The sequence below is a fragment of the Hesperophylax consimilis genome, chromosome 15 (assembly GCF_061612785.1).
Source record: "Hesperophylax consimilis isolate HC1 chromosome 15, BYU_Hcon_1.0, whole genome shotgun sequence".
Classification (NCBI taxonomy): domain Eukaryota; kingdom Metazoa; phylum Arthropoda; class Insecta; order Trichoptera; family Limnephilidae; genus Hesperophylax; species Hesperophylax consimilis.
In genome coordinates this window covers 6,776,082-6,800,890 of record NC_142850.1, presented here as the reverse complement: position 1 = coordinate 6,800,890, position 24,809 = coordinate 6,776,082, and the positions used below count along the sequence as shown (strand labels likewise).

General features: G+C 35.3%; 1 protein-coding gene across 1 annotated transcript; it reads right to left on the bottom strand.

Moving 5' to 3' along the window:
- Window positions 1-1,055: 1,055 nt before the first annotated feature.
- On the bottom strand, window positions 1,056-24,156 carry LOC149417238 (katanin p60 ATPase-containing subunit A1-like). The gene is made up of 8 exons (XM_089640562.1): window positions 23,969-24,156; window positions 11,552-11,766; window positions 9,584-10,098; window positions 8,403-8,582; window positions 7,377-7,519; window positions 6,501-6,610; window positions 3,945-4,071; window positions 1,056-1,659 (listed from the first exon to the last, which is right to left on the bottom strand). The coding sequence occupies exons 1-8, from the start codon at window positions 24,154-24,156 to the stop codon at window positions 1,461-1,463; spliced, it is 1,677 nt and encodes a 558-aa protein (XP_089496688.1). The 3' UTR covers window positions 1,056-1,460.
- Between the last annotated feature and the right edge of the window lie 653 nt (window positions 24,157-24,809).

The following is a 24,809-nucleotide window of genomic DNA, read 5'->3' as shown; positions in this document are numbered from 1 at the left end:
GCTTAGTATTTTTCACCTAAACTCCACATGGCTCGAAATGGTTAACTTTTTAACGGTCTTGAGTTGAATTCCTTCAAAACATGTTTTCATATTTATTATACTTTTAGTTTTATAATTAAATTTCATTTTAACATTCCTCATTTTCCCATTATTGTGCCGAAAAGCCAAATTTTGTGCTGATATTTTTATTTTGTTTGATTACATTTTCAACAAATCAGAAAGTTGCACCGTTTTTTGTCATTCTCTAATTAACCTGTTGAAGGCCGGACCATAAATCGGAGAAGTACAGGGTGCGCCAGAGAAACTTACTTATTTGAAAGTTCAATAAAAACAAAAGCACTGTCGTTATTGTTGTAATTCTTTTTTTATTTGAAAATGCAATGTACCAAGTTTTTTTTCATACTGTCTTCAAAATTACATCTTTTAAATGGCGACCCTCACCGCGCATACACTGGTTAAGTCGTTTTTTGAAGTTCTCATCCACTCTTCTCAGCATATCAATCGGAATATTGGCAATAGCATCGCGAATGTTGTTCTTCAGGTGATCTATGGTCCGTGGTCGATCGACATAAACAAGGGATTTCAAATAACCCCATAAAAAAAAATCACATGGAGTCAAATCCGGAGAGCGCGCCGGCCATGGGAGATCGCCTCGGAGAGAGATGAGGCGGTTGGGGAAATGTTGTCACAGCAAATTCATTGAGTTTCGTGCTGTGTGTGCTGTGGCTCCATCCTGCTGAAACCCCACGTCCCTAACGTTCATTTCTTCGAGGCTTGGAATAAAAAATTCCTCGATCATGCTCCTGTAACGAGCTGCAAAAGAGAGCTTACAAAAGAACGGGCCTTCGCCGTCGAGAGCTTACAAAAGAAGCTCTCGACGGCGAAGGCCCGCTGCTCTCTAGACCACAGCATAATGGCAACTGACGAAAATGGGAAACAAACTTGGGGACGTCCTCCTCCAGATACGCCCCCTCCCGCCCCTCTACCTGCCCAACTCAACGGTCGGGAATTTTTTCAAATAAGTAAGTTTCTCTGGCGCACCCTGTATTAGTGGAACCTAAAGTTTTATTAGCCCAATCAATGCTGATTTTGTCTTTCATACATTTTTCGAAGCATTAAGGTCAAAATCACGTCGCAAATTATTCTAAAAAGGAAAATATTAGAATGCTCGCATTTTCTCCAGAGACCCATCAGCTTTCTACTGGTTAAATTGTAAAAAAAAAGATTTTACCTTATTTTCTTCTACGAAGCTGGAACGTTAGTTACCCCGTTAATAACAAAATAGTGATTTATGAAAACTGTGGATGATTCTTTTCAGCTTTTCACAGTCGATATGAAAATGGCATATGATGTGATTATGATGCTACATGATCACTAAATCTATATACACGTTACTTTAAAAATCTCGTTAGGAAGTGTACAAAGTCTTTTTTTCTTTTTTGCCGGAAACGCTGCTCATTCTAGGAAGATCCAAAGTTCTCCATCCAGGCTGAGTATTTATCCACATCGGTCTGGGATACAGTCTTCCTGCATTTTGACATGGCTTCCTGGAAGTCCAGAGCCGTGACAGGAAGGTCTATTTCCTCGATCTTTATTCGCTTTATTTCTTCGGCCGTTCGTCCCATGATCTTTCTTCGCATCGCCATCATTGCGGCATCTCTGAAATAAAAAATGAGTTTTATCAACAGTTTGTTCACATTAAAACAATCGGAAACGTGTTACTTCCTAACTGACGAGGAACCATTTTATGTTCCAAAAATTAACAGTGCAAATTTGAGACAGATTTTGCCACCTATCAGGTCCAAAACTATCCTATGTTTCAAGCTGAAACCAACCATATATATTCATAAAATTTCATTGAAGTTCATATCAGTTGGGCGGTTTCGGAGATTATCGTGTACTAACACAGTGACACGTGATTTTTATTATTTACAGAAAGGTATATAAAAATACATGCGTATTCGAATGCAACGTTATGTCAAAATTTCAAAGCATTTGGTGAATAGCTTTCGGAGATGTAACCCCTCCAACGTTTTAGGGTCATATATGACCGGGCGGTGACCGGATAACTCATCAAAATGACAATTCAACACATCTATAAAAAGTTATGAAAAGTGATGTAACAAAAACTAGGTTACATATGTAACTATTTAACCTAGCTTTTGTTTCATTACTTTTAATCACTTTATATCACCTTTTAAAGGTGTGTTTAATTTTCATTTCGAGGAGTTATCAGGGAACCATGACCGGACGTCCATAATTTATAAAAGTATTTTTATATATTTTTCTATCATGTGGAAATACATAAGTTTTTTTGTAGTTAGTAAGAGAAATAATAATTCTTTACAGTTTGCCTCAAATGTTTTTACTGGATGTCAAAGGGGGGGCTAGGGTTTAAAATTTTTTATTTTTGTATTTTTTAATTTTTTTTTTAAATAAATGCTTAATATGTTAAGAATATTGTGTTCAATTTTCAAGTTGATTGGAGCAAAATTGACGAAGTTACGAGTATTTTTATACCTGTCGGATTTTAATCCCTACCCGACCATACGTATAAGCCGAGCAGAGCAAGAAGCTGAGAAACAAACTAAAGAAGGCAGGATTCGTCGTAGACAGGAGCAAAAAGGTGCTTTAGACATCATGGATGATAGCAACATCCTTTATGGACCTGGCATTGATGATTCAGTGTGAGGTAAGCGGATAAAATTTGCTTATAAACGTTTAATACCAAGTTTTTTAGTGTTCAAAACTTTATAGCGTTTTTCCCACAACTCACGTTTTCAAAGTCGGTGCCCGTCATAACTTCAAAACTACTGCACCGATCCTTTTGAAATTTTGAAAACTATTTCTGTACATAATTTACGAGGTAACGCTGGAGAGTTTTTTCAAATTTGTTAATAATTATTATTTTACAATAACAAATTAGCCGATTTTTTTCACTAAAAATGGCGTTTTTCCCTTCAAAGTGTTCCAAAAAAGTGAAAAATTAAAATTTAGAAAAACCCTCCCAGCGTTACCTGGGAAAAACTATTATCTAACGAATGAACTTTGAATTTTTGATTTCAGATGACCCAGCACCGAGTTATGAGGGGCACCGCCATTCTACTTTTTTTTGAGACACGTCCGAATAATTGCTGCCATTGCCGTGTTTTTTTAATATTTCTCCGTGAAAATTTTAAACAACATTCTTAAAATGTCATACTTTACTGTCCTATTAGACTTAATAAAGAGATTTTAACTGTGTTGTCACAAAAAATTCACAAAAAAATGCCCTTTTTCGTACGAATTAACCCTAGCCCCCCCTTAATAAAATCCCAAAAATAGGCAAAATGAATAATTCTTATTTCGCACCGCTATCGTGACAATCGGTTTAATTTTCAAAATATTTTTTTAAATATATGAATGAGATAAAAAAGTGAAGTTACAGTTTTCTTACAAATTCCCCAAACTAAACGAATGTGTTAACGAAATATCGAGTTCTCTCCATGAATTTTACATTTTTCTATGGAGAGAACTCGATATTTCGAAAACACATTCGTATAACATTATAACATATAAAATTTTCACGTTTGATACTAAAATTTTATTATTTAGAAATAGTTATGTTTATTTTAAATGCATACACCGGAAAGATAATTTTATCTAGTTTCTAAAACAGTATTTGTTTTTACGGAAAATTATAAAAATAGTTATAATTTATAGTTATAGTTATAATATATAATAATATTAAATATGAGGTCACTAAACTAAAAACCCTGCGAACATCCATGGTAGGTAGGTACTTGCATATTATTTTCAATTTTTAGTGGTTTCAAATTTTTCCCCTTTTTCAGGTTAACCAAATGGAATCATGCTAAGTTTTCTCGACAAAGATATTGAGTGTTTCAGCTAAGAGGAGAATGAATATGCATAACAGATTATTTTAGAATGGAATTACACCCTACCTGCAAACATTGCTGATGTCTGAACCGGTGTAACCTTCGAGCTTCTGAACCAGGGAGCTCTTGTCAAGTCCTTCGGCTTCTCTTACACCTTGCATGCAAAGCTTCAATAGGGCTGTTCTCGTTTCATCTGAAATACTAAAAAATTAATACCCTTTTCAAAGCTTAAGGAATGTGGTTGTTCAATGTATTCTTATCCACACAATTCTTTGAAAAGAAGAAAGGTTTTTTTTTTACATTAACTCCATACAGGAGGCCTTAAGAAAATAATTTGTTTCAGAGCCTGTCAGAGGAGAGGTATGGGTGTACATCAGAGATGTGCAAAATGGGTACCCAAAACCATTTGAAATGCAAAATGGAAATGGGTTAAAATTTTTCCATTTGAAAATGCAAAATCCAAAATGGTTTTTAGAAAAGCATTTCAAATGCAAAATGCAAAATACCTATTTTCAAAATGTATTGAAAATGCAAAATGGTTTTTCAGGTCAAACAATAAAATAATTATAGAATTTTTAAACAATTTTGTCATTTAATAATGGATATCAATGTAGAACAAACATATTACATGATGGTAAATCCAAAAACACCACGACTACAGATTATGAAACCACAAAAAATTTGCGCGGGACTAATGTTGCCAACGTAAAAACATAGAAACTTAGCAGTTAATATTACAGCGTCATGGCCCCATGTTCAGTATTTGAATCAGTATTTTTTGTAATGGTATCACTAAATTGCCAGGGCTCCTACCAGGGAGCAACTTGACAAATGTAAATTATCTCTCATAGCGAGGTTGAGGACCGACTGATATTTGGGGCTTATGAAAAAAAGATTAGTGGAGAAAGTAGGAAGAATTTTGCAAAAAAGCATTTAAAATGGAAAATGTATTGAGAAAAGCATTTAAAATGCAAAATGGTTTTTAGAAAAGCATTTAAAATGCAAAATGGAAAATACCCATTTTGCATTTTGCATTTCCATTTGAAATGGATTTATTTGAAATAAAGCACATCTCTGGTGAACATAGAGGCTGGCAAATCTTTTCACAGCTGTTAAACTCGAGAACAAGTTGTAGAAATGACCCGTTCTTGTTTGACAACTGTCAACAGGATACAAATGTTGGGGGCGCATTTGAGGTGTTTCCCGACGATGCACTGGTGTGGAAAGAATCAATGATTCCATTGAAATATTGGTAGAACAAGGACAGAATTTCCATTTGATGCCTGTGCTCTAAAGATAGAGGAATATATCAAACGGACTGACCATTTCCACACAATCAAGGGTTTTTTTCAAATATTTTGGGGCTCCACACTAGAGGTGGCTGCCAAATTTAACATTGGGACGCAGTAGCGACTTTTATACATGATCAGTAGTTGTGCACTATTGGAAACTTTTCAAGCGGCTGTTGACAACACTGTTGTATTTGTTGCTTCTCCCACTCCCGACGCGTGGCTTCTGGAAGGCTCAGTCTTGGCTTGGCAACTATTTGTAATGGAGTTATCGCCAAGTGCGAAGTTAGCGTGGTCATTTGGTTTTAGAGCGCAAAAGGTGTTAAACCCTTTGAAATTCATCACTAATATTGACAAAGTGTATGGCGAATGGTGCAAGGATGTCAAAAACGTCTGCAAGCGAAGTAGGGAGCTTGCAACTGGTTTTACTGAAATTCGCGATGAAGGAAGAAGCTGCAAACCATAATTTTCTGACGAGTCGGTCGCGAAGGTTGAGCGAACCTTTTAGTCTCTGATGTGAGATTGTAACAAGAAAGTTGCCACATTGGAAGATGGAAGATTATTGACGGTCTCCGTGGTTGAGGGGTAAGGCTCTCCACTAGCAAGCTGGAGGTTGCGGGTTCAAATCCAGAGTGCGCAAGTAAATTTTATTTGATTCGTTTCTGTTATTTCACAAATTACTCATTAAAAATAATATATTATAGTATATTTGCTGCACGTTTAAAAGTGGAAGATATTCTCAGTTTCGCCCTGGTGTAAGACCACCATTTAGAATTGAAACACTTGAAATGGCTTTTGCCGTATTTGGTGACCAGATCTGAATAGCCAGGTACTTTCCCACCTTCCTCTTCCCCTGCCCACTACCTTCAGCCTCACAACATATCCCAATTGGGAATGCCATAGTCTCACTGGCTCCAGATGGTTGGGGGCAGTTGGGACTCTTGGGCGGTTTCACATAAATAATAAATAATATTGGCTACCATAATACAGGCATGTGCCTAGTATGGTGGCTGTAGAAAAAAAAAACTGTAATCATTTAAATTTTTATGAATAAAGAAACACAACAAAAAAAAATAAATAAATAAATAAACGTGTGCAAGATGTGTCCTTTGAATGCTTTAGCAACAATGTTAAGCTCAAAGATAAGGTTCAACGCTTCCTCAATGACATGACGGCGAGCTGGTATGACATGAGTATACAGAAATCCCCACAAATGCATCGACCAAAATGGCGATTATGTAGAAAAATGGATAAATGTTCGAGTTTCAAAAGATGTAATTTTTTTTTTATTTCTAAAAAATAGTAGAATATATCGGTAGGAATTGAATCTCACCATCAGGAAGTCCAAGGTAAACACGTTTTTCAAATCTTCTTCTGAAAGCATCGTCAATATCCCAGGGATGATTGGTGGCCGCTAAAACCATTATCACTTTTTCATCATTTCTGAAAAAAAACTAATTTTGGATCACCGAATTTAATTTTGTGTTATTTCACACCATGTTTTTTTCTTAACAAGAAAAGTGTATAGTGTCCTCCATGCTTTTGAACTCCTATAGACTTTTGGTTTTGACAATAGCTAAATGGATAACGTGATCATACGTTCCGTTTTGAACTGAACCCTGTTCCGAGACACTATCCCGCTATCCCGACAGAAAACTTTGGAAAGCGACAATGTTTCACTTTCAGACATTATTATACATCATCACCATTCAGGTATTTTGAGATTTTGCATATTTCAAAGCTATAATATATTGAATAAACTTTAGAATACGGTTTTAAAGCTTTTGTTACCAAAATTTCAAAAGTTTTATCGACCCAAAGTAATAGAAAAGCATTCAAATAAGATTATTTTTCTAACATTAAAATTTTTTTATCTCATAACTTGTGTAGGTGGGTTGATAACTTTTGTCCTGAATATTGTCACAAATATTTGGGCCAATCAAATATGGTCACATCGTAGAATAAAGAAGAACAAGAAATGCGATGTGAGATAAATAAGGGATGGAGATAAACAATGTCAGCCGAGTGTAAGAGAGACAGAGCGCATGCTAAATGTGTTAGATCCAAAAGGTACTAATTCAGCAGTGACATTCCATTCAAATCTATTTAGAAGGCGTCTCTAATGTTGTTCTTTTTTCTGTGGATCACTTTGTAAATGGAGTATAAAAAACTTTCTGAAATGTTTTAAAACTATTGTTGATTGACTAACAATGAGGCTCCTAAACCGTCCATCTGAATGAGAAGTTCCGCCTTGAATCTGCGACTGGCTTCGTGCTCTGTATCGGTGCCTCTGGCCGCGCACAGGGAGTCCACTTCGTCTATGAAGATGGTGCTGGGCGCGTGGAACCTCGCCTGGAAAAGTATGAAAACATTTTTTCAGACCCTACGTTGAAGTTTTTCCTTTAGTTGCTAACAATTGAACAATTTTGGGAGTGTTGTACTCAGAGAAGTCGCAATTTGTAACACATATCCCGTTTAGTGCTTTTGTGTAAAGGGGTCTTTAGACTTCAAAACTCATGAATTTAGTTGTAGATATTGCAAGGTAGTTGAAAAATTAGTAAAAAGAAGACAGATAAGAAGAAATGAAAATAAAAGCATATTATAGTTGAAAACCCCCAAAAACAAAAAAACTACTTTTATCCGTAAATAATAATATTATATACCTATCGTCGGAAATTAATCAAAACAATATCAAATTAATAGTTGTGGTTGTAATTTAATTATGCTAGATGACAATAATAAATTTAACATGTATGTATATTCCACGGTGTCCGGAAACTTGTAGTGCAAGCAGTAAACTACATGACACGGAGAACTCAAAAAAAAAATTTTTGTTTCATTTTGACCATTTAGATTTTCTTCGGCAACTGAACAGTTAAAAACTGTTTATGCTGGGTCTACGCTTCAACGGATTTTAAAAGACATACAGCTGATTTTAACCCCCTAATGACAGATTTTTTTAAAATTTGACCTTAAAAAATTCCAACTTTCGACTGGATTTACTTGAACACGAAAACTCAAATCGAAAACATTTTTACCACAAAATCGATTTCAAATGTGACATAGATTCACCAGTTTCCCACTTGTGCTAACAATTTCCGACATTGTGTATATCATTACAGTGGCATCGGTGGAAGATGTTTTTAGAGTAGGTAGGTACTTTAATTCATTATTAGGCAATTAATTATTACTCTCGTGCATTAGTTAAATGTTTAATTATGTTCATTATTTTTACCATTTCAAATAGAAGTTTGACCAGTTTTTCCGACTCCCCCCTGTACTTGGATGTGAGAGTACTGGAGGAGACGTTGAAGAAGGTAGTCCTACATTCCGTGGCCACTGCTTTGGCTAACATTGTCTTGCCCGTTCCCGGTGGTCCCACCATCAGGATTCCTTTCCATGGTCGTCTTATGCCCTGGAAACAATTTAAAAATTAGTATTGTGAATGCCTTGAGTCACATATTAGCTCCTATCCAAAGTTCTGCGTCTAAATTAAACTCTTGGGTATAATTATACTAATGACGGATGCAGAATGGATGCAGACGTCTCTGTCTAGACGCCTTACTTCTAGGGTGCAGGGTTGGATGCTTTCGCTTTTAAATTATAGGCTTTCTGGCATGTTTGTAATATTTTTTGGTATGAAGAAAAGTAATGCATGTACTTAATCAGTCCCTTGCTAACATAATCACTCTACAAGAATAAAGAATGAATTGAGCCCACTGTCCTATTGATCGGTAAGCAATCGACATAAACCGAGTGCTGTAAGACCCTGTACAGAAAATTAAGTTCGTTACGGTAAGGTAACAGTCTGCAGCTTAGTTCAGTGCAGAACTTTTCTGCACAGGGTCTTACAGCATTTGATTTACGGACGACGAGCTAAGACATCCCTTTTGAAAGAAGTCAAAATCACAGAACTCGTTACTGTATAGAGCAGTAAAAGTCTTCTAAGGGTACGTATACATTTGCGAACCGAAACGCGAACCGTACCACGAATTACGGGAAAGTAACAAAGCAACTGCAAGCGGCGTTTCGCGCCATTTGCGGTTGCTTCGTTTCTTTCCCATAAGTTGAGGTTCACTTCGGCAGTTCGGCTCGCGGATGTATACGTAGCATTAGAGATACCAACCAATATAAAAAAGAGGAAAATATGTTAAAATTTAATAAAGAAGTGACGTGCAATTTTTATTTTTGTAATTTGTAATTTTAATAACTTAGTTTGTTACTTTATTATTGTGTTTTTTTATAAGAGCATATTATACGTAAGTATATAATGTGCTAAGTATTTTAAGTTAAAATAAATAAATAAACATCACCTCAAAAGATATAAAATAATATAGCCTTGAAGAAAGCCTGACTACATTAGACTTACTGATCAAAGAATTTTGTAAACAAAATAAAAAATCAATATTATCTCACCTTGAAGAAATTAGGCATAATCGTGGGTAGGACCATTGCCTCTTGAAGAATAGCTTTTGCTTCCGTAGACCCAGCCACATCATTCCACTGAACATTGGGATTTTTTTGTAGAATTTCTTTTTCCAAAGTTTCCACGAGATGGACGTCAAATCCAACCGGATTAAAAGCCTTTTCATATTTAGAATGTTCCGGAATACTGTCTTCAATCCCCGAAAGTCCTGAGGTGTTGTCTTCTCCAGAAGATGATTTTTTAACTCCATTTCTGATTGGAAGTAATGCTCCTATTTTGCGATCTTTGAAAGCTTTTGGTAGTCTTTCCACTGATCTGGACTTTCTGGTTAGATTTGATGATAAGGTTCTGTTGCGGGGGAATATTGAAGGTAGGGTTGGTTGTATCTCTGGATCTCTCTTTCGAAGGGATGCTATCCATTTGTCTGTTACGGTGTCTGTTTGGGGGGTGATAACTGTCTTTGGTGGTTCAGCAGGGCTTTCTTGTGGGATAGTTCTTGCTGTCTCTGAAATCAAACAAATTTAATATTTAAAAAAACATATATATTAGATAATTCACAAAGATCTTTATCGCCCTGTGGGAAATATTTACAGCTGGGTTAAGTTTTTTTTTTAATGTGCAGAATTTCCAATTCGTTGCAATTATAAACTAGCTTCCCAATCAATAGGTATCCTATCTTACAAGTGTGTCTGCTTTTTAACGTAGGTATGATTTATTCATAATGTTAGTGGTTTATTTATGATATCACAATTTCGGCGAAAAACATTGTCGTAACTGACATTTATTGATTTGAGAGTGTTGTATTAATCAGTCGGTAGCCAGTCATAGGTACTGGACTGTAAACAATCCCCTTGATGATGTCAGCAGTACAATGAATAAAATGTTTTTATTAGGGTAGGCGGATCGGGTCATTCAATTTGTAACAAGGATAAGGATGATATCACTAAACCTAAGGTCAATTTGATTATGAGTGCAAAATTACAGATGATGGTTATTTAAATTTAAACTTACTGCAATGACCCGGCGTTTTAAGGTAATATATTTAAACAGATAGGATTCATGTAGAGTAAAATGGAAGGACAATGACTGGAAACAGATTCGAGAGAAGCCCACGCCACGGTTAGAGACGCAATGTCGGTCATACTGATTAGTATCTAAATTAATTATGATATTATTGACCTAAGTGACGATGAGAATTGTGATAAGCTCTGCTGGGCAGACCATGTAGCAAGAATGTAAGATAACTGACAGCCAAAGAGACTTCTCTACAATCAACCTGAAGGACAATAGTTTTATTTTAACTTTGAGAGAATACGTTCCAGGGTTCAAGCTGCTGAAATGAGATATGAGATGAGATGAGAGTGGCAGGTTTTACAAATTGGGATCGATAAGACAATAAGAAACTCGACGATTCAAGATAAGCTTGACATTGAACTAGTTTGGTTATTTGTTAAGAAGGCCAGAAAGGCGAATTCCACTGAAAATGTCGTCTAGTGGTCTGCCCAAGGCAAGTTTGAGAGAAGCAACTCCAGAGGATGACGATGAGACGGTGGGCCTTCTATCAATAAAGAACGGTGGCATGGGTATCACCGCCCAGAGAACCATTAATTGGTTACTTAGCAGGGGTGCCTGGACCTCTCCGGCCGGACTCTCTCGACCCAACGCTTACACTGCAGTGGGGGAACGGATTCATACGTCCTAGACACACTGACCTCCAGAGTCCTACCTGCCCGCATACCTTGTATCTTTATCCGTACTACCTCTCATTTCTGTACTTAAAAATACTCCCCAAAGATGACAAAGGCCCTAAGGGAAATTATTTTCAACAGGGCCATGTATGGAGCTAATTTAAAAAAGGCCGCCGAATAAGGACAGAATGGTGATACCTAGAGGCGAGTTGTCGATACGATTGGTGGAAACCGAATAGGTTAAGATGTAGAAACCACCTTAAAACCTACCTTTAGCAAATGTCTTAAACTGTTTCTGTGGTATGGTGGGCGGGTTGGGCTGGCTAGGCGGCTGCTTGGGACCCGAGCCCGTCCTGCGGCCTGCTGTGGCGCGCGGCCCCCGGTGGGTGGTTGTGATCTTGGTGAAGGAGAAGGGCTGGAAGCTGTCCAAGATCAGCGAGTCCATCATGCGCGCCATGTGGTGGAGCCCGTGCCCCGGGGATGGACTGGAATCAAGAAAAAAACACGTTGAAATATAGATCTTTGTATAGAGCTCCAGGAAGAGTGGCATGGAATAACTTTAAGTTACAATAAAGCCTACCGCCCTTTATGGTTCCCCAAGATTATACACGGTGTCCAGAAACTCTTAATATAATTAGGAAGCTGGTGAATCCACATCACACTTGGAATCGACTTTGTAGTATAACTTTTATAATCTGTGATTTGGTTTTCGAATAAATCATAGATCCCACAATGTTTGGTCGGAGTATTGGCACATTGATAGTCAATCCAAGGGAGCCTGCTATGCCTCAATACAAAGGACTATTCCATCAAAACCGTGGTTTCAGCAATTCCCTCATGTTTCCAAAAAATAAATTTCTTCACTCATTCGAATGAGGATCGGACATTGTTCCGTTCCTTCCCATCTTTTTAAAATTCCATTCATCCATTCAACATCTCATCTCTTCTAAGTCTGAACTCGACTCCAATTTTCATTATAATTTTGAAATTTGCCTATTTAAATAAAATTAATATTTGAATTCACCTTTCATTTCTCAATAATTTTAAATGATGGTCAAGAACACCCTTGAAGGGTGAAAGCCAGAAATAATGGAAAAAAAAGTCCGAAGTAGATTTTTTTAATGAAATTTATCTATCAGTTATTATCAGTTACTATCCGCATTTTTGGTATTTTAAATGAGTAGTAGAATAAAGCCGGCTCCAATAGTTTCTTAACCCTTAAGCTGCCGAGAAAAACGAAGAAAAAACGTTTTTTTTAGTGTTCTGTGTGATGTAGATTAATGAATTTCCTGCTTGTACTATTTTCCAGACACGTTGTATAGTAGGTATTTTAATGCATACTATCCACTGTTTTCCCTAGACGGGGAGCCCCAGTGTTTTCCTCTTCATAATTGCATTGCGCAATTGTTGCTTGGATGATTAATGTTTGTTGGTCGTACTTAAAAATAAAACTTGTCTGCATATATGACAAAAACTGAATTTAATGACTCAACTAATGATCCCGACATTAAAAGGTTTTAGCGGGCAGGGGAGTATCTTTTGTGGTCATTTGCGACCGGGTAAATTGTACGTGAGTATTACATACATTTCAAATAACTTCCAGTAAACACAAACATATAATAATTTTGCATTAAATGGAGCATATTTCAATAAAATCGCGTGTGTTTAAGTGGAGTACCTACATACTTCTAGAACTTACGTCACAATAGTTGCCTTAGGTAATAATATTTTAAAAAACCTACTTTTTATTTCTAGGTGAAACCAACTAGGCTCAATAATGATCAAAGTGGGTTAAATATAATCAACGCATATGTAAAATTCGTATGTCTACGTCAAACGCGAAAAAAAACGCTTTTAATGCGAATTTTCCCCGGTAGATGTCAGAGTTACCATAAATCAAGAGTAGAAATATCCGGTTAAAAAGAGCCCTTGAAAAAACCTGCAAAAAAACTACCTTGGAAAAAGCATTAAAAAAACTACCCCTTCACACGTCAGCCGCTCTGCGGTAAACACTCCCGAAATAGGCAAATCATTTCCTTATCTATGCGTTCATCTATTATATTGATTACTTAGAAAACTAAACGTTTTATGGAAATACCTTCTAGGTTAGTCAAATTTGTTTTAGCAATATCATATTAGATGAAAATTGTAGAATTTTTCAAGCGATTTCGTATTAAAAAAGAGATTTCAAACAATTTATTAATCGACGTAAATTGATAAAATTTTGCGAGTTCATGAATTTATAAACTTATAGTTTTCTGAATCGTTCATATTTTGTTTCTTTTAGCGGTTTTCAATGAAAAGGGCTCCGAAAAACAAGCTTCATTTATCTTTTTGAAATTTACCTTTTGAAACGAACAGGCCGCTTTTATGACTTGTTTGTATAATTAGCTGTCCAGCTGCGGATGACTTGTCGGTTTTTGTGTTTTTCCTCCCACGTACAACCTTCAAAATGAATCAGTTCAAGATCTTGGTTCACTCCTTCGTTTATTTAAAAAGCCCCTTCACTCAACATCCTCAAAAGTGACAGAGGCCCATCGAAAAACCTAAGGTCTTCCTTTGAGGAGAATACACGAAAAAATAAATGAAATATTTCAGTAATTATTAACGATCCAAGTAAAGAAGCGTTTTGAAAATTTTGTTTTTTTGTAGGAACCAAAGTCGCGTGATAATAGTTCAATTTGAGCATAAAATGGAATATAAATATAATAATGGAATATCATTAGCCTTTGTACAAAAGAAAAATGGGTTCAAAGAACAACTACTGGCATAAATCGCTAATACACCTAATCTAAAGGTCCTCCATTGTACGTATGCAATTTGTTCCACAATTGTTTTTTGGATCTTAATTATCTTTTTCCGAGTCACTGTTCCCAACCGTCTAGGGCCAGTGAGACTATGGCATCCCTAAATGGGGTATGTTGTGAGGCTGAAGGTGTGGGAAGGGGAAGGAGACGGGATAAAGGAACGTGCGGAAGTCTCTGGATATTCAGATCTGGTCACCAACACGGCCAAAGCCATTTCAATCATGTTTCAATTCTGAATGGTGGTCTTATGCCATGGCGATACTGAGAGTATCTTCCACTCTGGAACATGTCGCAATTATAATATATATTATTATGTGAAATAATACAAATTCATCAAATAAAATTTACTTGCGCACGCCAGGATTTGAACCCACGACCTTCGGATTGCTAGTCGAGATTCTTACCCCTCGACAACGGAGGCCGTCTATTATTTTGGTAACTATGATTTGTTAATTTTGTACATTAATACTACTAATATTTCTACTGTCTTCGTCTATGTTTCAACACTCTAAAAAATATTTTTTTCTTATTGAACAATATGGCGTCTTGTCTCATTTTTTTTCCTGTAAAACTCTTGTTTTTAGTCGTGATGGAAATGATACAGCCATCATAAAATAGTTGCGCTAACCTACAGAAAAAAAACTGTGAAAATTAGGTAACGCCGTTTGAAGGTTTTGATTTGTTTCGATAGCTCCTGGAATATTTCCAGCCGCCAATTTCTTGTGTACGAAATAATAGAAGGGGGAACAGAATGGAACTCTGAGAGAATGCCACCAGAATATTGAAATCCCTACCTTGTATTTGTTGTCCTCAGTATTCCCTCTCTGCCAGCAAAAAAACTCCACGTCGAATCGCACGTGCGTCCTGTTTAGGATTGATTAAAGAAAAACGAACTCTGAGCAGAATTCTTGCTTGAACAGACTATGCAATAATTACAATAGTGTATTATCCAAGGTTGATATTTTCAGTTGCGAACTTACCAAATACAAGATAAAAGAATATTTCTCTGATGGTTTGTGAATAATGTTTATGTCTCTATTGTTTATATCTCAATTATGATTTGATTTATATCTACAACCTCTCTCCATGGCTATAAATGTATTGTTTTGTAAATTTTTCGTTTTATATGTATAATATTTTGTTTTGTATAAATTTTTTAATTCATATTCCTTTCTCACAAATTTAAATAACTTATTCCATATTATGATGTCTCAGTTAAAGTCACAAGGAGGAAATCCATAACTGTTTTTTTTTTACCATATAATACTTATCTACAATTTCCCGAAAACGAATAAATAAATAAATAAGTAACCCGGAATTGAATAAGCAACCTGTGGTCGGTTGCGTTGTAGAAAAGGTACTGTCTTGGTACTGCCCGTCTTCTCGTGACAAATATGATAGGACGTGTATGGGGAGTAGGTAGGAAGTAAACCACATCTTAAAGATAACAATCGGATTTATGTCCGAACAGCTTTGACAAACAAATTTTCTGCTTTATAATTAAGATGTGTATAATTGTGTCACATGTATCGGAAAATGTATTATGTTGGCTATTTTCGTGTGGCTTATTTTTGTTCTAAATTCATCTAGGGCAGTCAGTATAAAGTAAACGGGTATTCGTAGCTATGCGAATAATAAACGGAAAAATAACCTGATATTTGTGTTACAAATGTAAGGTTTGGTCAGTGATTAAAGATTCAAAGAGGATGTTTTCCACTTATTTGACTGTAACACTTATTTAACTTGTAACGTTTTCTTTTACTTACAATGAAAATAGGTCTAATTTAGTTTTTTTACTGCTATGCGATTTTTGTAATGAACGCCGAAGAGCGCACGTTGAAATAGCCAGAACCTGTGCAGAAAGGTAAAATTCGTTAGAGTAAGGCAACGGTTTGCAGCGCATATCATTGTTGGAATTTTCTGCGCAGGATCGGAATGTACGTAAAAATGGTTAAAAAACTGAAACGTCTTCAAACGACGAATGAGTAAGGTGGGTAAATTATAACACATTTAAAAAAGTGTCTAAGTAAACAGTGCAACAAAATATTCCTTTTTTGAAAATATATCCAAACTTTTGTTCACCTGAATTAGATTAATGGTTAAGTTTTTTACCCATCCAGCAATTTATGCGCCACTGTAAAAAGTTATGTTCGCGGACTAAGTGGTGATATTCCAATGCGAGTTGCCTGTATATGGTCAGATTAATTTATTTACAAATTACAGAACACCAAATGTCACGCACCACTTTTTTCCTTTTCCCCAATGGGATAGCCTATCAATTTGGATGTTTTTAAAATGGAGGAGATTAAAACTTTACTTCAGTAAATAAAATAAATAGCAATAAAAAACCCACTCTGAAAAGTATTGGACATTAAAGACCAAATTGAGAGAAAAAAATCATAATACATGTTTTATAATTTTTTTAGAAAAGTGTCAATCAAAAAAATAAAACCTATTTTTCTAATATTATTTTTAATGTGAAACCGCACAAGAGTCCGAACTGCTCCCAACCTGCTTGGAGCCAGTGAGTTCAGTGAGACATTTCAATCAACATTTCAATTCTGAATGGTGGTCTTACACCAGGGCGATACTGAGAAAATCTTCCACTCTGAAACGTGCCGCAAATATACTATATATTATTTAAAATGAGTAACTTGTGAAATAACAAAAATTTATCAAATATAATTTATTTGCGCACGCCGGGAGTTGAACCCGCGACATAGTCGAGAGCCTTACCCCTCGACCACGTCGAATATTACAATAATATAGGCTTTCATATTATTTACTTTTTAACATCAGAAAACACATTTTCAGTTGAATGTGTGAACGATGTTCGCGATACATTTGCGAGCTTGATTTAAGTTTAAAAATGGTTCATGGCACATCTCATTTGGTTCTATTATCTATGGAATTTATGTAAACAAGACAACGCACCAGTCATCATTCTGCTGGTAATTTGCCGTTTTCTAATCTAGGGAGAGTGGTTTGTTTACAGTTCGTCGTCATGGAAACAGACTAGTTGGGTGTTTGCTGGTCAACCCCGAACCACCCTAAACTACCCCTGTCTGATGGGCGATATCATTCCCATTTTCCTTTCCCTTTGTGTCCACCAATATTATTCCCTTTGGTCATTTGTTAATAATTGTTATGTAGGTCGATGCTGTTAATGTTTTAGCAGACTATAATATCTAATGGAACATAATAAAACAGTATTGGAAAATAATTGTTCTAGTATTGAGTGATATTTGACTTATTTTGCCTTTGGTAATTTTGTAAAAAATTTCAGTAATTTAAGTCTAGCGAATAATGTGAAGTACGAAGATTCTATAAAATAAAGATAGGTAAAAGTCTACCGCTGATAAACCATTGTAAGCTCTTCTGATTTCTCACAAACGACGCTTGTAAAAAATGATATTTTTACCGAGCTTTCAATGGCAGGACTACACAAACTTTGGGTGATAGTTAGGTAGGTACTTGGTGCTAAGTAATGAAAAATTTTCTGATGTATTTTTTATAAAATGTACAAAATATCCTGTGAATGTTGTTAACTTAATGACTTTCGTGGCATGTCATTAAGTTCCGTGGTTCGAGACCCGCGATTGTGGATAGGTTAAGAACTCGGCATTATTTCATTAAAATACTCGATTTGATCTAAATTTAAGTAGCTTATGGCTGTTGTTGTTGTGGTTATGGCTGTTGTGGTTGTCTTTGTTGTGGTTGTTGCTGTTGTGGTTGTTGTTTTCGTGGTTGTTGTGGTTTTTTTGGTTGTTGTAGACGGAGCTGTTGTTGTTGTGGTTATTATTTGTGGTTGTGGATTTTGTTCATATGGTTGTTGTGGCTGTGGTTGTTATGGTTGTTGTTGTGGTTGTTCATGTTGCGCTTGTAGTTGTTTGGTTATTAGACGGGGCTTTTGTTGTTGTGGATGTTGTGGTTGTTGTTGTGGTAGATGTTGATGTTGTGATTATTGTGGTTGTTGTGAATATCATCGTTATTGTGGTTGTTGTTGTTGGGGTTGTTGGTCGTTGTTGCAACGGGTAGAAAGTTAGTTTTACAAATGTGGACATTATAATCAAAGTATTATCTATATCCTGATCTATTTGCTCCCGTCTGGTTTCGAAGTGCAATCTCAAGAAGCTTACCTATTTGCCACGGAGGTCATCGACAGTGTCGTCCATTGTGAAAACCAGAAGCATTGAAATCATTTAAAAACCATTCAGTAAACCCTCATAGAATGTAGGTAGTTGATGCATGCCCCCACGTGAAGTTACGCGGCAACTATTGCACTATTTTTATTCACAGACATCGACAACATAATGATGGTGCTTATTTTAGAATACACGTAGATACCACGTGGAGTGTTCCTGCAACTCGCAACATAACACAATGTCAGTGCAGTGACCCCAAGCGATCGATACTGTAATCAAACACACATGTAAACGAGTTGAATTAGTAATTTCATTGCAAGGTAAAAAACACTTCTCCGGACTTGTGTTTGTAATATACTTGCGATCTCGTAAATATGCAATTTATTTAAATAAATAATTATTATTCCTTGCTATAATGCATGGCTGAGTTGGAAATTGATAGAACATTTTCCTGGTTAGAAAAACATTTCGATTCCAGTAATTTATTATGAATGAATGCATATCTTGGAAGCAAAAATTGACCCAGTTCACGCCATCCGATCATGCTGAACTACGGCAGATAGTCTCGTTGTCGATGGCAATGCATTTTATCAGTCTTTTGGTGGCAATAACAAGTTTTTTACGACATTTAAAAATAGATGTATTATATAAAAAAAACCTTGTTGATTTTTGGTTGGGTTGATTTTTTAATTGCTCATTCCTTTGTATTGCATCAAACTGTGTTATTTTGGTAGACATCATTAATGTTGACCATTTAAATTCGTGTCATTTGAGAATGAGAAAAACTACACAATTCTGTGAACTAAAAAAATATCCTCTAGAACGAAGGATAGGTAAATAGATAGTGACTGTTTTTTACCTATAAATGGATACATATGCCATTGAAATGTTATTTATTGAAATAAAGTTTTTAGGGTTCATTTTAAAACAATTGTTTGAACATCGTCGGGATTTGTATCAAAGACACCAGCACGTTCACCATTCCTAGCCAAGGACATATCCCAAATATACCCACCCCTTTTATTAGAGCTTTGGCACAAACCAGACCGAGTGAACTAAGGACGTATCTCTAGGCAAGGATAAATAACGGAAATCAGCCTCCAGGATCTTCGCTGTACCAAACATTACAGTAGGCAAAATTCATCTTGTGTGGATGGGAGTAACAGTAAGTAACAGATTTTAGATTCATAAATGGAGATTTTCATAGACAAATTGTGAAATTTATAAAAAAAAAAATTGGTTTTTGACAGCGAAAATATAAAAAAGATACGTCATTTCACTGCAATTAACACTGGCTGTAAGAAAAAAATCTAAATGTTTGTGGTTTAACAAGATATCAAATACATTACAATTTATCTAAAAACGAATAAATTATCAGATGAGGACCAATAAATCCAGCCCAATTACTCTTAATTTTAACCTTTAGCCCACGGAGTCATAATCTAACTGGCGGGTTCATTGTCAGATGGATGACCAGACGTTATACTCTCATTCCGCAAAACAAAGGCCACTTTCAAGTACAAAAATTTCAAGTTATCTTCATGTTTCCTGTGCGGGTTTATGGAATGGAGTGTAGGAGATTGGATTAATTTATAGACTGTTCTTGTCACTTGGCTTAATTGAAAATAGTGTTCTTTTTTCAATGAACATACGGTGCTGGTCAGCAAAACAAGCGATGACCCCTTCAGTATCATTTATTTATTAATTTTCGGGAAAACGACAGTTTACATTTAATCAGTTTGTGCATAAGTATTATACAGTAAAATAAAACAAATTTTATGGATTTCCTCCTTGTGACTTTACCTCTACTGAGACTGCATAATATGGAATAAGTAAATTAAATTTGTAAGAAAGGAATATGAATTAAAAAAATATACAAAACAGAATATTATATAAAACGAAAAATTTACAAAACAATACATTTATAGCCATGGGGAGAGGTTGTATATATAAATCAAATCATAATAGAGAGATAAACAAGAGAGACAAAAGCATTATTCACAAACCACCAGAGAAATATTCTTTTATGGAAATCTTGTACCTGGTAAGTTCGCAACTGAAAATATCAACCTTGGATAATACGCTATTGTAATTATTGCATAGTCTGTTAAGGCAAGAATTCTGCTTAGAGTTCGTAATAATTTATTTAATTCGTAGGTCAACAGTTATTTAGAAATAGCTGACGTGTACCCGGCGTTTTTCGGGGTTACGAATGATTTGGAGTAAAGTTTTGAGGTCGTGAATTCTAGTGTACTTTAAAACTGGATGCATTTTTGAGGTAGAAAAAATATCATTTTAAAAAATTGAACAATTTACTTTATAAAGTATTTGTTTTAATTGATCGAGCAATGTCTTCCTCGGGCGTTCCCGACTTCTAGCATTCACTTCCATGTCATACATTCTCCTTACACCTATTTCTTCGTTGATAGAGGGATGGTGTTAAGTGGGAATTTAAACCTTATCGCCATCTACGTAAGGGTTGTTATTGATAGCGGCTCAATTTAAAATATTACACGACGTAGTGCATCGCCTTAATAATGATTTAATATTTTACCATTCTGTAGGTGAAATTTGAAAACGATCTACACAATAAGTTGAAGATTTTCTCTGAACTTAAATTTTTCATTAAAAGTACTGTTTTTAAACGAAAACCATCAAATTCTTTAATATCGGCTGGATATTATATTTGTAATTATTTTCTCGGCTCAACTCAATATTATGTAACCAACATGAGGGTATTATGAATAAATATCTGTGTTAATTCTCTTGGCTAACAATTTCGATATGACAACATACAACTAACGATACGGGCGAGAATCCAGAGTTGATGGAATGTTTTCATTACTGTCCAAGAGAACGATGTTGCTTGTGGTAAAGGCAGAGTGGAAGATACTCTCAGTATCGCCCCGGTTAAAGACCACCTTTCAGAATCAAACGTTGCTTGAAATGGCAATAGCCGTGTTTGGTGACCAGATCTGATAGCCAGCTACTTCCTAACCTTCCTCTCCCCAGCTCCGGAAAGTTGAGAGCAATTGCATCTTTTAGCAGTATTGACACAATTTATTTAATTTAATATAAAATATTTACGTTTTTACATTTTTTTAACATATTTTACAATTTTACATTTTTTACAGTTTTTTTAACATCTTAACATATTTTAATTTTTACATTTCAAAATAAAACTGATTATGTGAAGAATTCAGATAAGCAAGATTGCGAAAGTACTTACTTAAAATCCAAAACTAAGACAGATTTCAAAATTGGCACTGTTGGAACTAATGTGTCTACTTCACGGGTTTGCGCAAGTATTATTATAGGTAATATTAGTCATAATTTAAAACCAAAATATTAAATGTCAACCTAATCCTATTGCGAAGAAAAGTGACGGGAATGTTTCCATTCAAATATTATGTGTAAAAAGAACAAGCGAATGTTTATTTTATCAAGATTATATTGTAAGATAAAATGGAGAGAGGAATTTTTCTCAGGAAGCATTAAATATTTATCTGCATGGGGTTGGTTTTCAGATAAAGTTTGTTTCTTGATTTGATAGCAATCAGGTTAAGTGCTTTCCTAACTGGGTGGAGGGAAGTTTGTTGTATTTTAGATCTCACATACTGGTTCAAGCACAGGCATGCAATTCATAAAGTCACACAAGCACTGCCAACCCTATCTTACTCACATTCAAATAAAAATAATATTAAAATTAATAAAAGTATTGCAAGAAATCAATTTACAGTTTCTAAAATACGCTTTAAATTTCTGATATGATTTTTAGGGCCAAGCCGCTATAATTGTAGTGTGTCAAAAGCAGGAACTAAGCATGCGAAATGACACACTTGTTAAATTCTAATGTAGACTGTATTCTACACAAAAATTGTACATGTGTACGCATTGTACATTCAAGGGAAGACTCGTTTGTGTGTGACTCTCTGTACAAATCACAAATTTAGCAATTAGTGCCATGTGCTGGTACCTCTATTAATTAGTACAACTTTACTAACGATTTACGTATTTTGATAACTTTCGTTACATATATTGTATATATCCTAGAAATATTCATATATGATGCGGTTATTTGGACGTGGAATGCAAATTAAACCAAAAAAACCCTTCATATTTTCACAGAGAATATTTTATCATTGTAATATTATACTGTAGACAGTTCAGATTCATAATGAGGTGCCTACCTATTAAGTTTGCTTAAAGTATTGACATTTTGGTCAAAGTTTGTATATACATGCATGTACATGTTGGAAATATTAGTAATATTATTTTTTCAGTCAAATTAATCGTTTTTATACAGCTAGCAGATTCGTCATTCTATTACCTATCGAGTTGGTGAGCGTAATATTTGACCAAAATATTGAATAATGCATTTTTTTGTAACCTAATAAAAAATTGCGAGAAAATTGTGAAAAAATTATATTTTTCAAAAAAAGTTTTTGAATTTAGATTTTATTTTAACGAATGAATAAATGCAGGTCTTGGAATTGGAAATTAACCCATTTATCGACATCCGATTGAGCTGAAACTCAGCAGATATACTCGTCGTCGATGAAAATGTATTCTGTAATCTGTTGGTGGCAATTTGATATCATAAAATTGTAATATAAGAAATAAATTTCGGTCCTACCCAATCGTAATTTGGCTTAGTTGTTAGCGTGGTTGACTCCAGGCCCTGGGGAGGAAGGTTAAATCCTCAGTCAAACCAAATTTTTATTTAATTTTTTACTCCAATCGTAGAAAAATTGAGAGAACTCGAACTCGAAAACTGTAACTACACTTTTATCTCGTTCGTATAATATAAAATAAGAAATATTTTTCAAAGTTAAATCGATTGTTATGATAGCGGCGTTAAACATGAATGATAATTTCAATTTTGGCAATTTTTGGGACGTTATTAATGACATCTACTATAAATATTTCAGACAACCTTGAAAGAATTATCATTTCACTTGCTTACGTCAAAAAAGACGTATTTCCGCATGATAGAGAAAAGATAAAAATACTTTTACAAAATATGGACGCCGAGTCTTATACGACCTTAAAAAGCTGGAGGGGTTAACACACTAACTTAGCTAAGGCTAAAAACATAAGATTCCTGTTAAATTTGAAGTAAAGAACGAATATTTTTATTATAACGATGTCGGAATACGTGCTTTATAAAATGGTTTGTAAATATTAACATTTTCACATTTCGTCATTATATATTATCAAGGCAAATGGTGCATTAACCAGTGTTCCGAAACATTAAGAATTTATTCAAAGTTTTTTATTTTTACTTTGGTACAATATTTAACATTTCATAGTACAATCCAGTAATGTTGGCCTCACTGGGTGGCTTACCCGTGCTGAGGCCTCCATTTTATAATACAAAAAAATAAAAGTTAAAAAAAAACAAGATTAACATAAATTTAAACTAAAAATATGGATTTAAAATTAAAGAAAAATATAATTTAAATAAAAAGAAATAAAATAAAATAAAGATAAAAGTGAGTGATGTGTGTTTTATATTGGTTTTGTGTTTATTAAGAAACGGCCTGCAATACTGTTTTTAATCGGATTACTAATAAATTTGAAGATTCTTAATAAACTAGCAATACTAATTTTTCTCCGTACATACATACTAATCTGTTATTAAATTCGAGATATTACACGACTCAAGCATATATATGTCACTTATTTTTGACAAATGAAATTAATAAGTTAGCATGATTGTATTAAAAACTCACCACGACAAATCCCACAAAGATTGGAACGGAGGCTGTGAATTCAACGGTACGGTCAGTCTAAAATCAAACTGCAGACTCTGCCCCGACTCCGGGCCGGCCTTGGCAAGCCCTGGCTGGTGCCCCGATTCGGCCCCCGGCCCGCCCCTAGCCTGCCCGGCCCTAGCGCGCTCGCTGCCCTGTGGCCCCATGGCTACTGACTACTGACCAACCACTAGCCGCTAACACTGGCCGCTAACAGGGCCGAATCCACTGAATAGTCAATCCCCAGAAGTATAGGTCACAACCTATATCGATTTGAAAGGAAATGAAGTCACCAAATTTACATGAGACTTTTCAACTCCTGGTCGCCAGATGGCTAGTGAAATTGATCCCATTAGGTCCAGACAATTAAGAGCAGTTGGGACTTTTTTGAATACTAGTACAAGGTTTTCCAATAAGAGGTGTTATTTTGAATAGCCCGATATTTCGGTAGATGTTACTTTTGAAGCTATCATTTTTTGAAAATTTGACAAGTAAAAACTACGCCATTAATAAAAATGGAACAATACACGCTTTAACAACGTATTGAAATTATGAAAAATCACTTGAGTGAATCAAATGAAAATCATCTTGAGTGATGAGGCCCATTTCCACCTCGGTGGCTTCGTCAACAAGCAAATTGTCGCATCTGGGGCTCGGAAAACCCAAGATTTATTGTTGAAAAGCCTCTCTATCCTCAACGTGTGACTGTTTGGTGCGGTTTATGGTCCGGCAAAGTCATTGGACCTTACTTTTTTGAAAATGAGGCTGGAGCAACAGTTACGGTGAATGAATTAACGATTTTTTATGGCCGGAATTGGAT

Excerpts from the sequence above, each read along its gene's own strand:
- LOC149417238 (XM_089640562.1), bottom strand. The coding sequence starts at position 24,156 with ATGGGGCCACAGGGCAGCGAGCGCGCTAGGGCCGGGCAGGCTAGGGGC. Across the intron at positions 11,767-23,968 it reads TCTTTGTGGGATTTGTCGTG|TCCATCCCCGGGGCACGGGC; the intron begins GTGAGTTTTTAA and ends TCTTGATTCCAG. Across the intron at positions 6,611-7,376 it reads GACGGTTTAGGAGCCTCATT|AAATGATGAAAAAGTGATAA; the intron begins GTTAGTCAATCA and ends GTTTTTTTTCAG.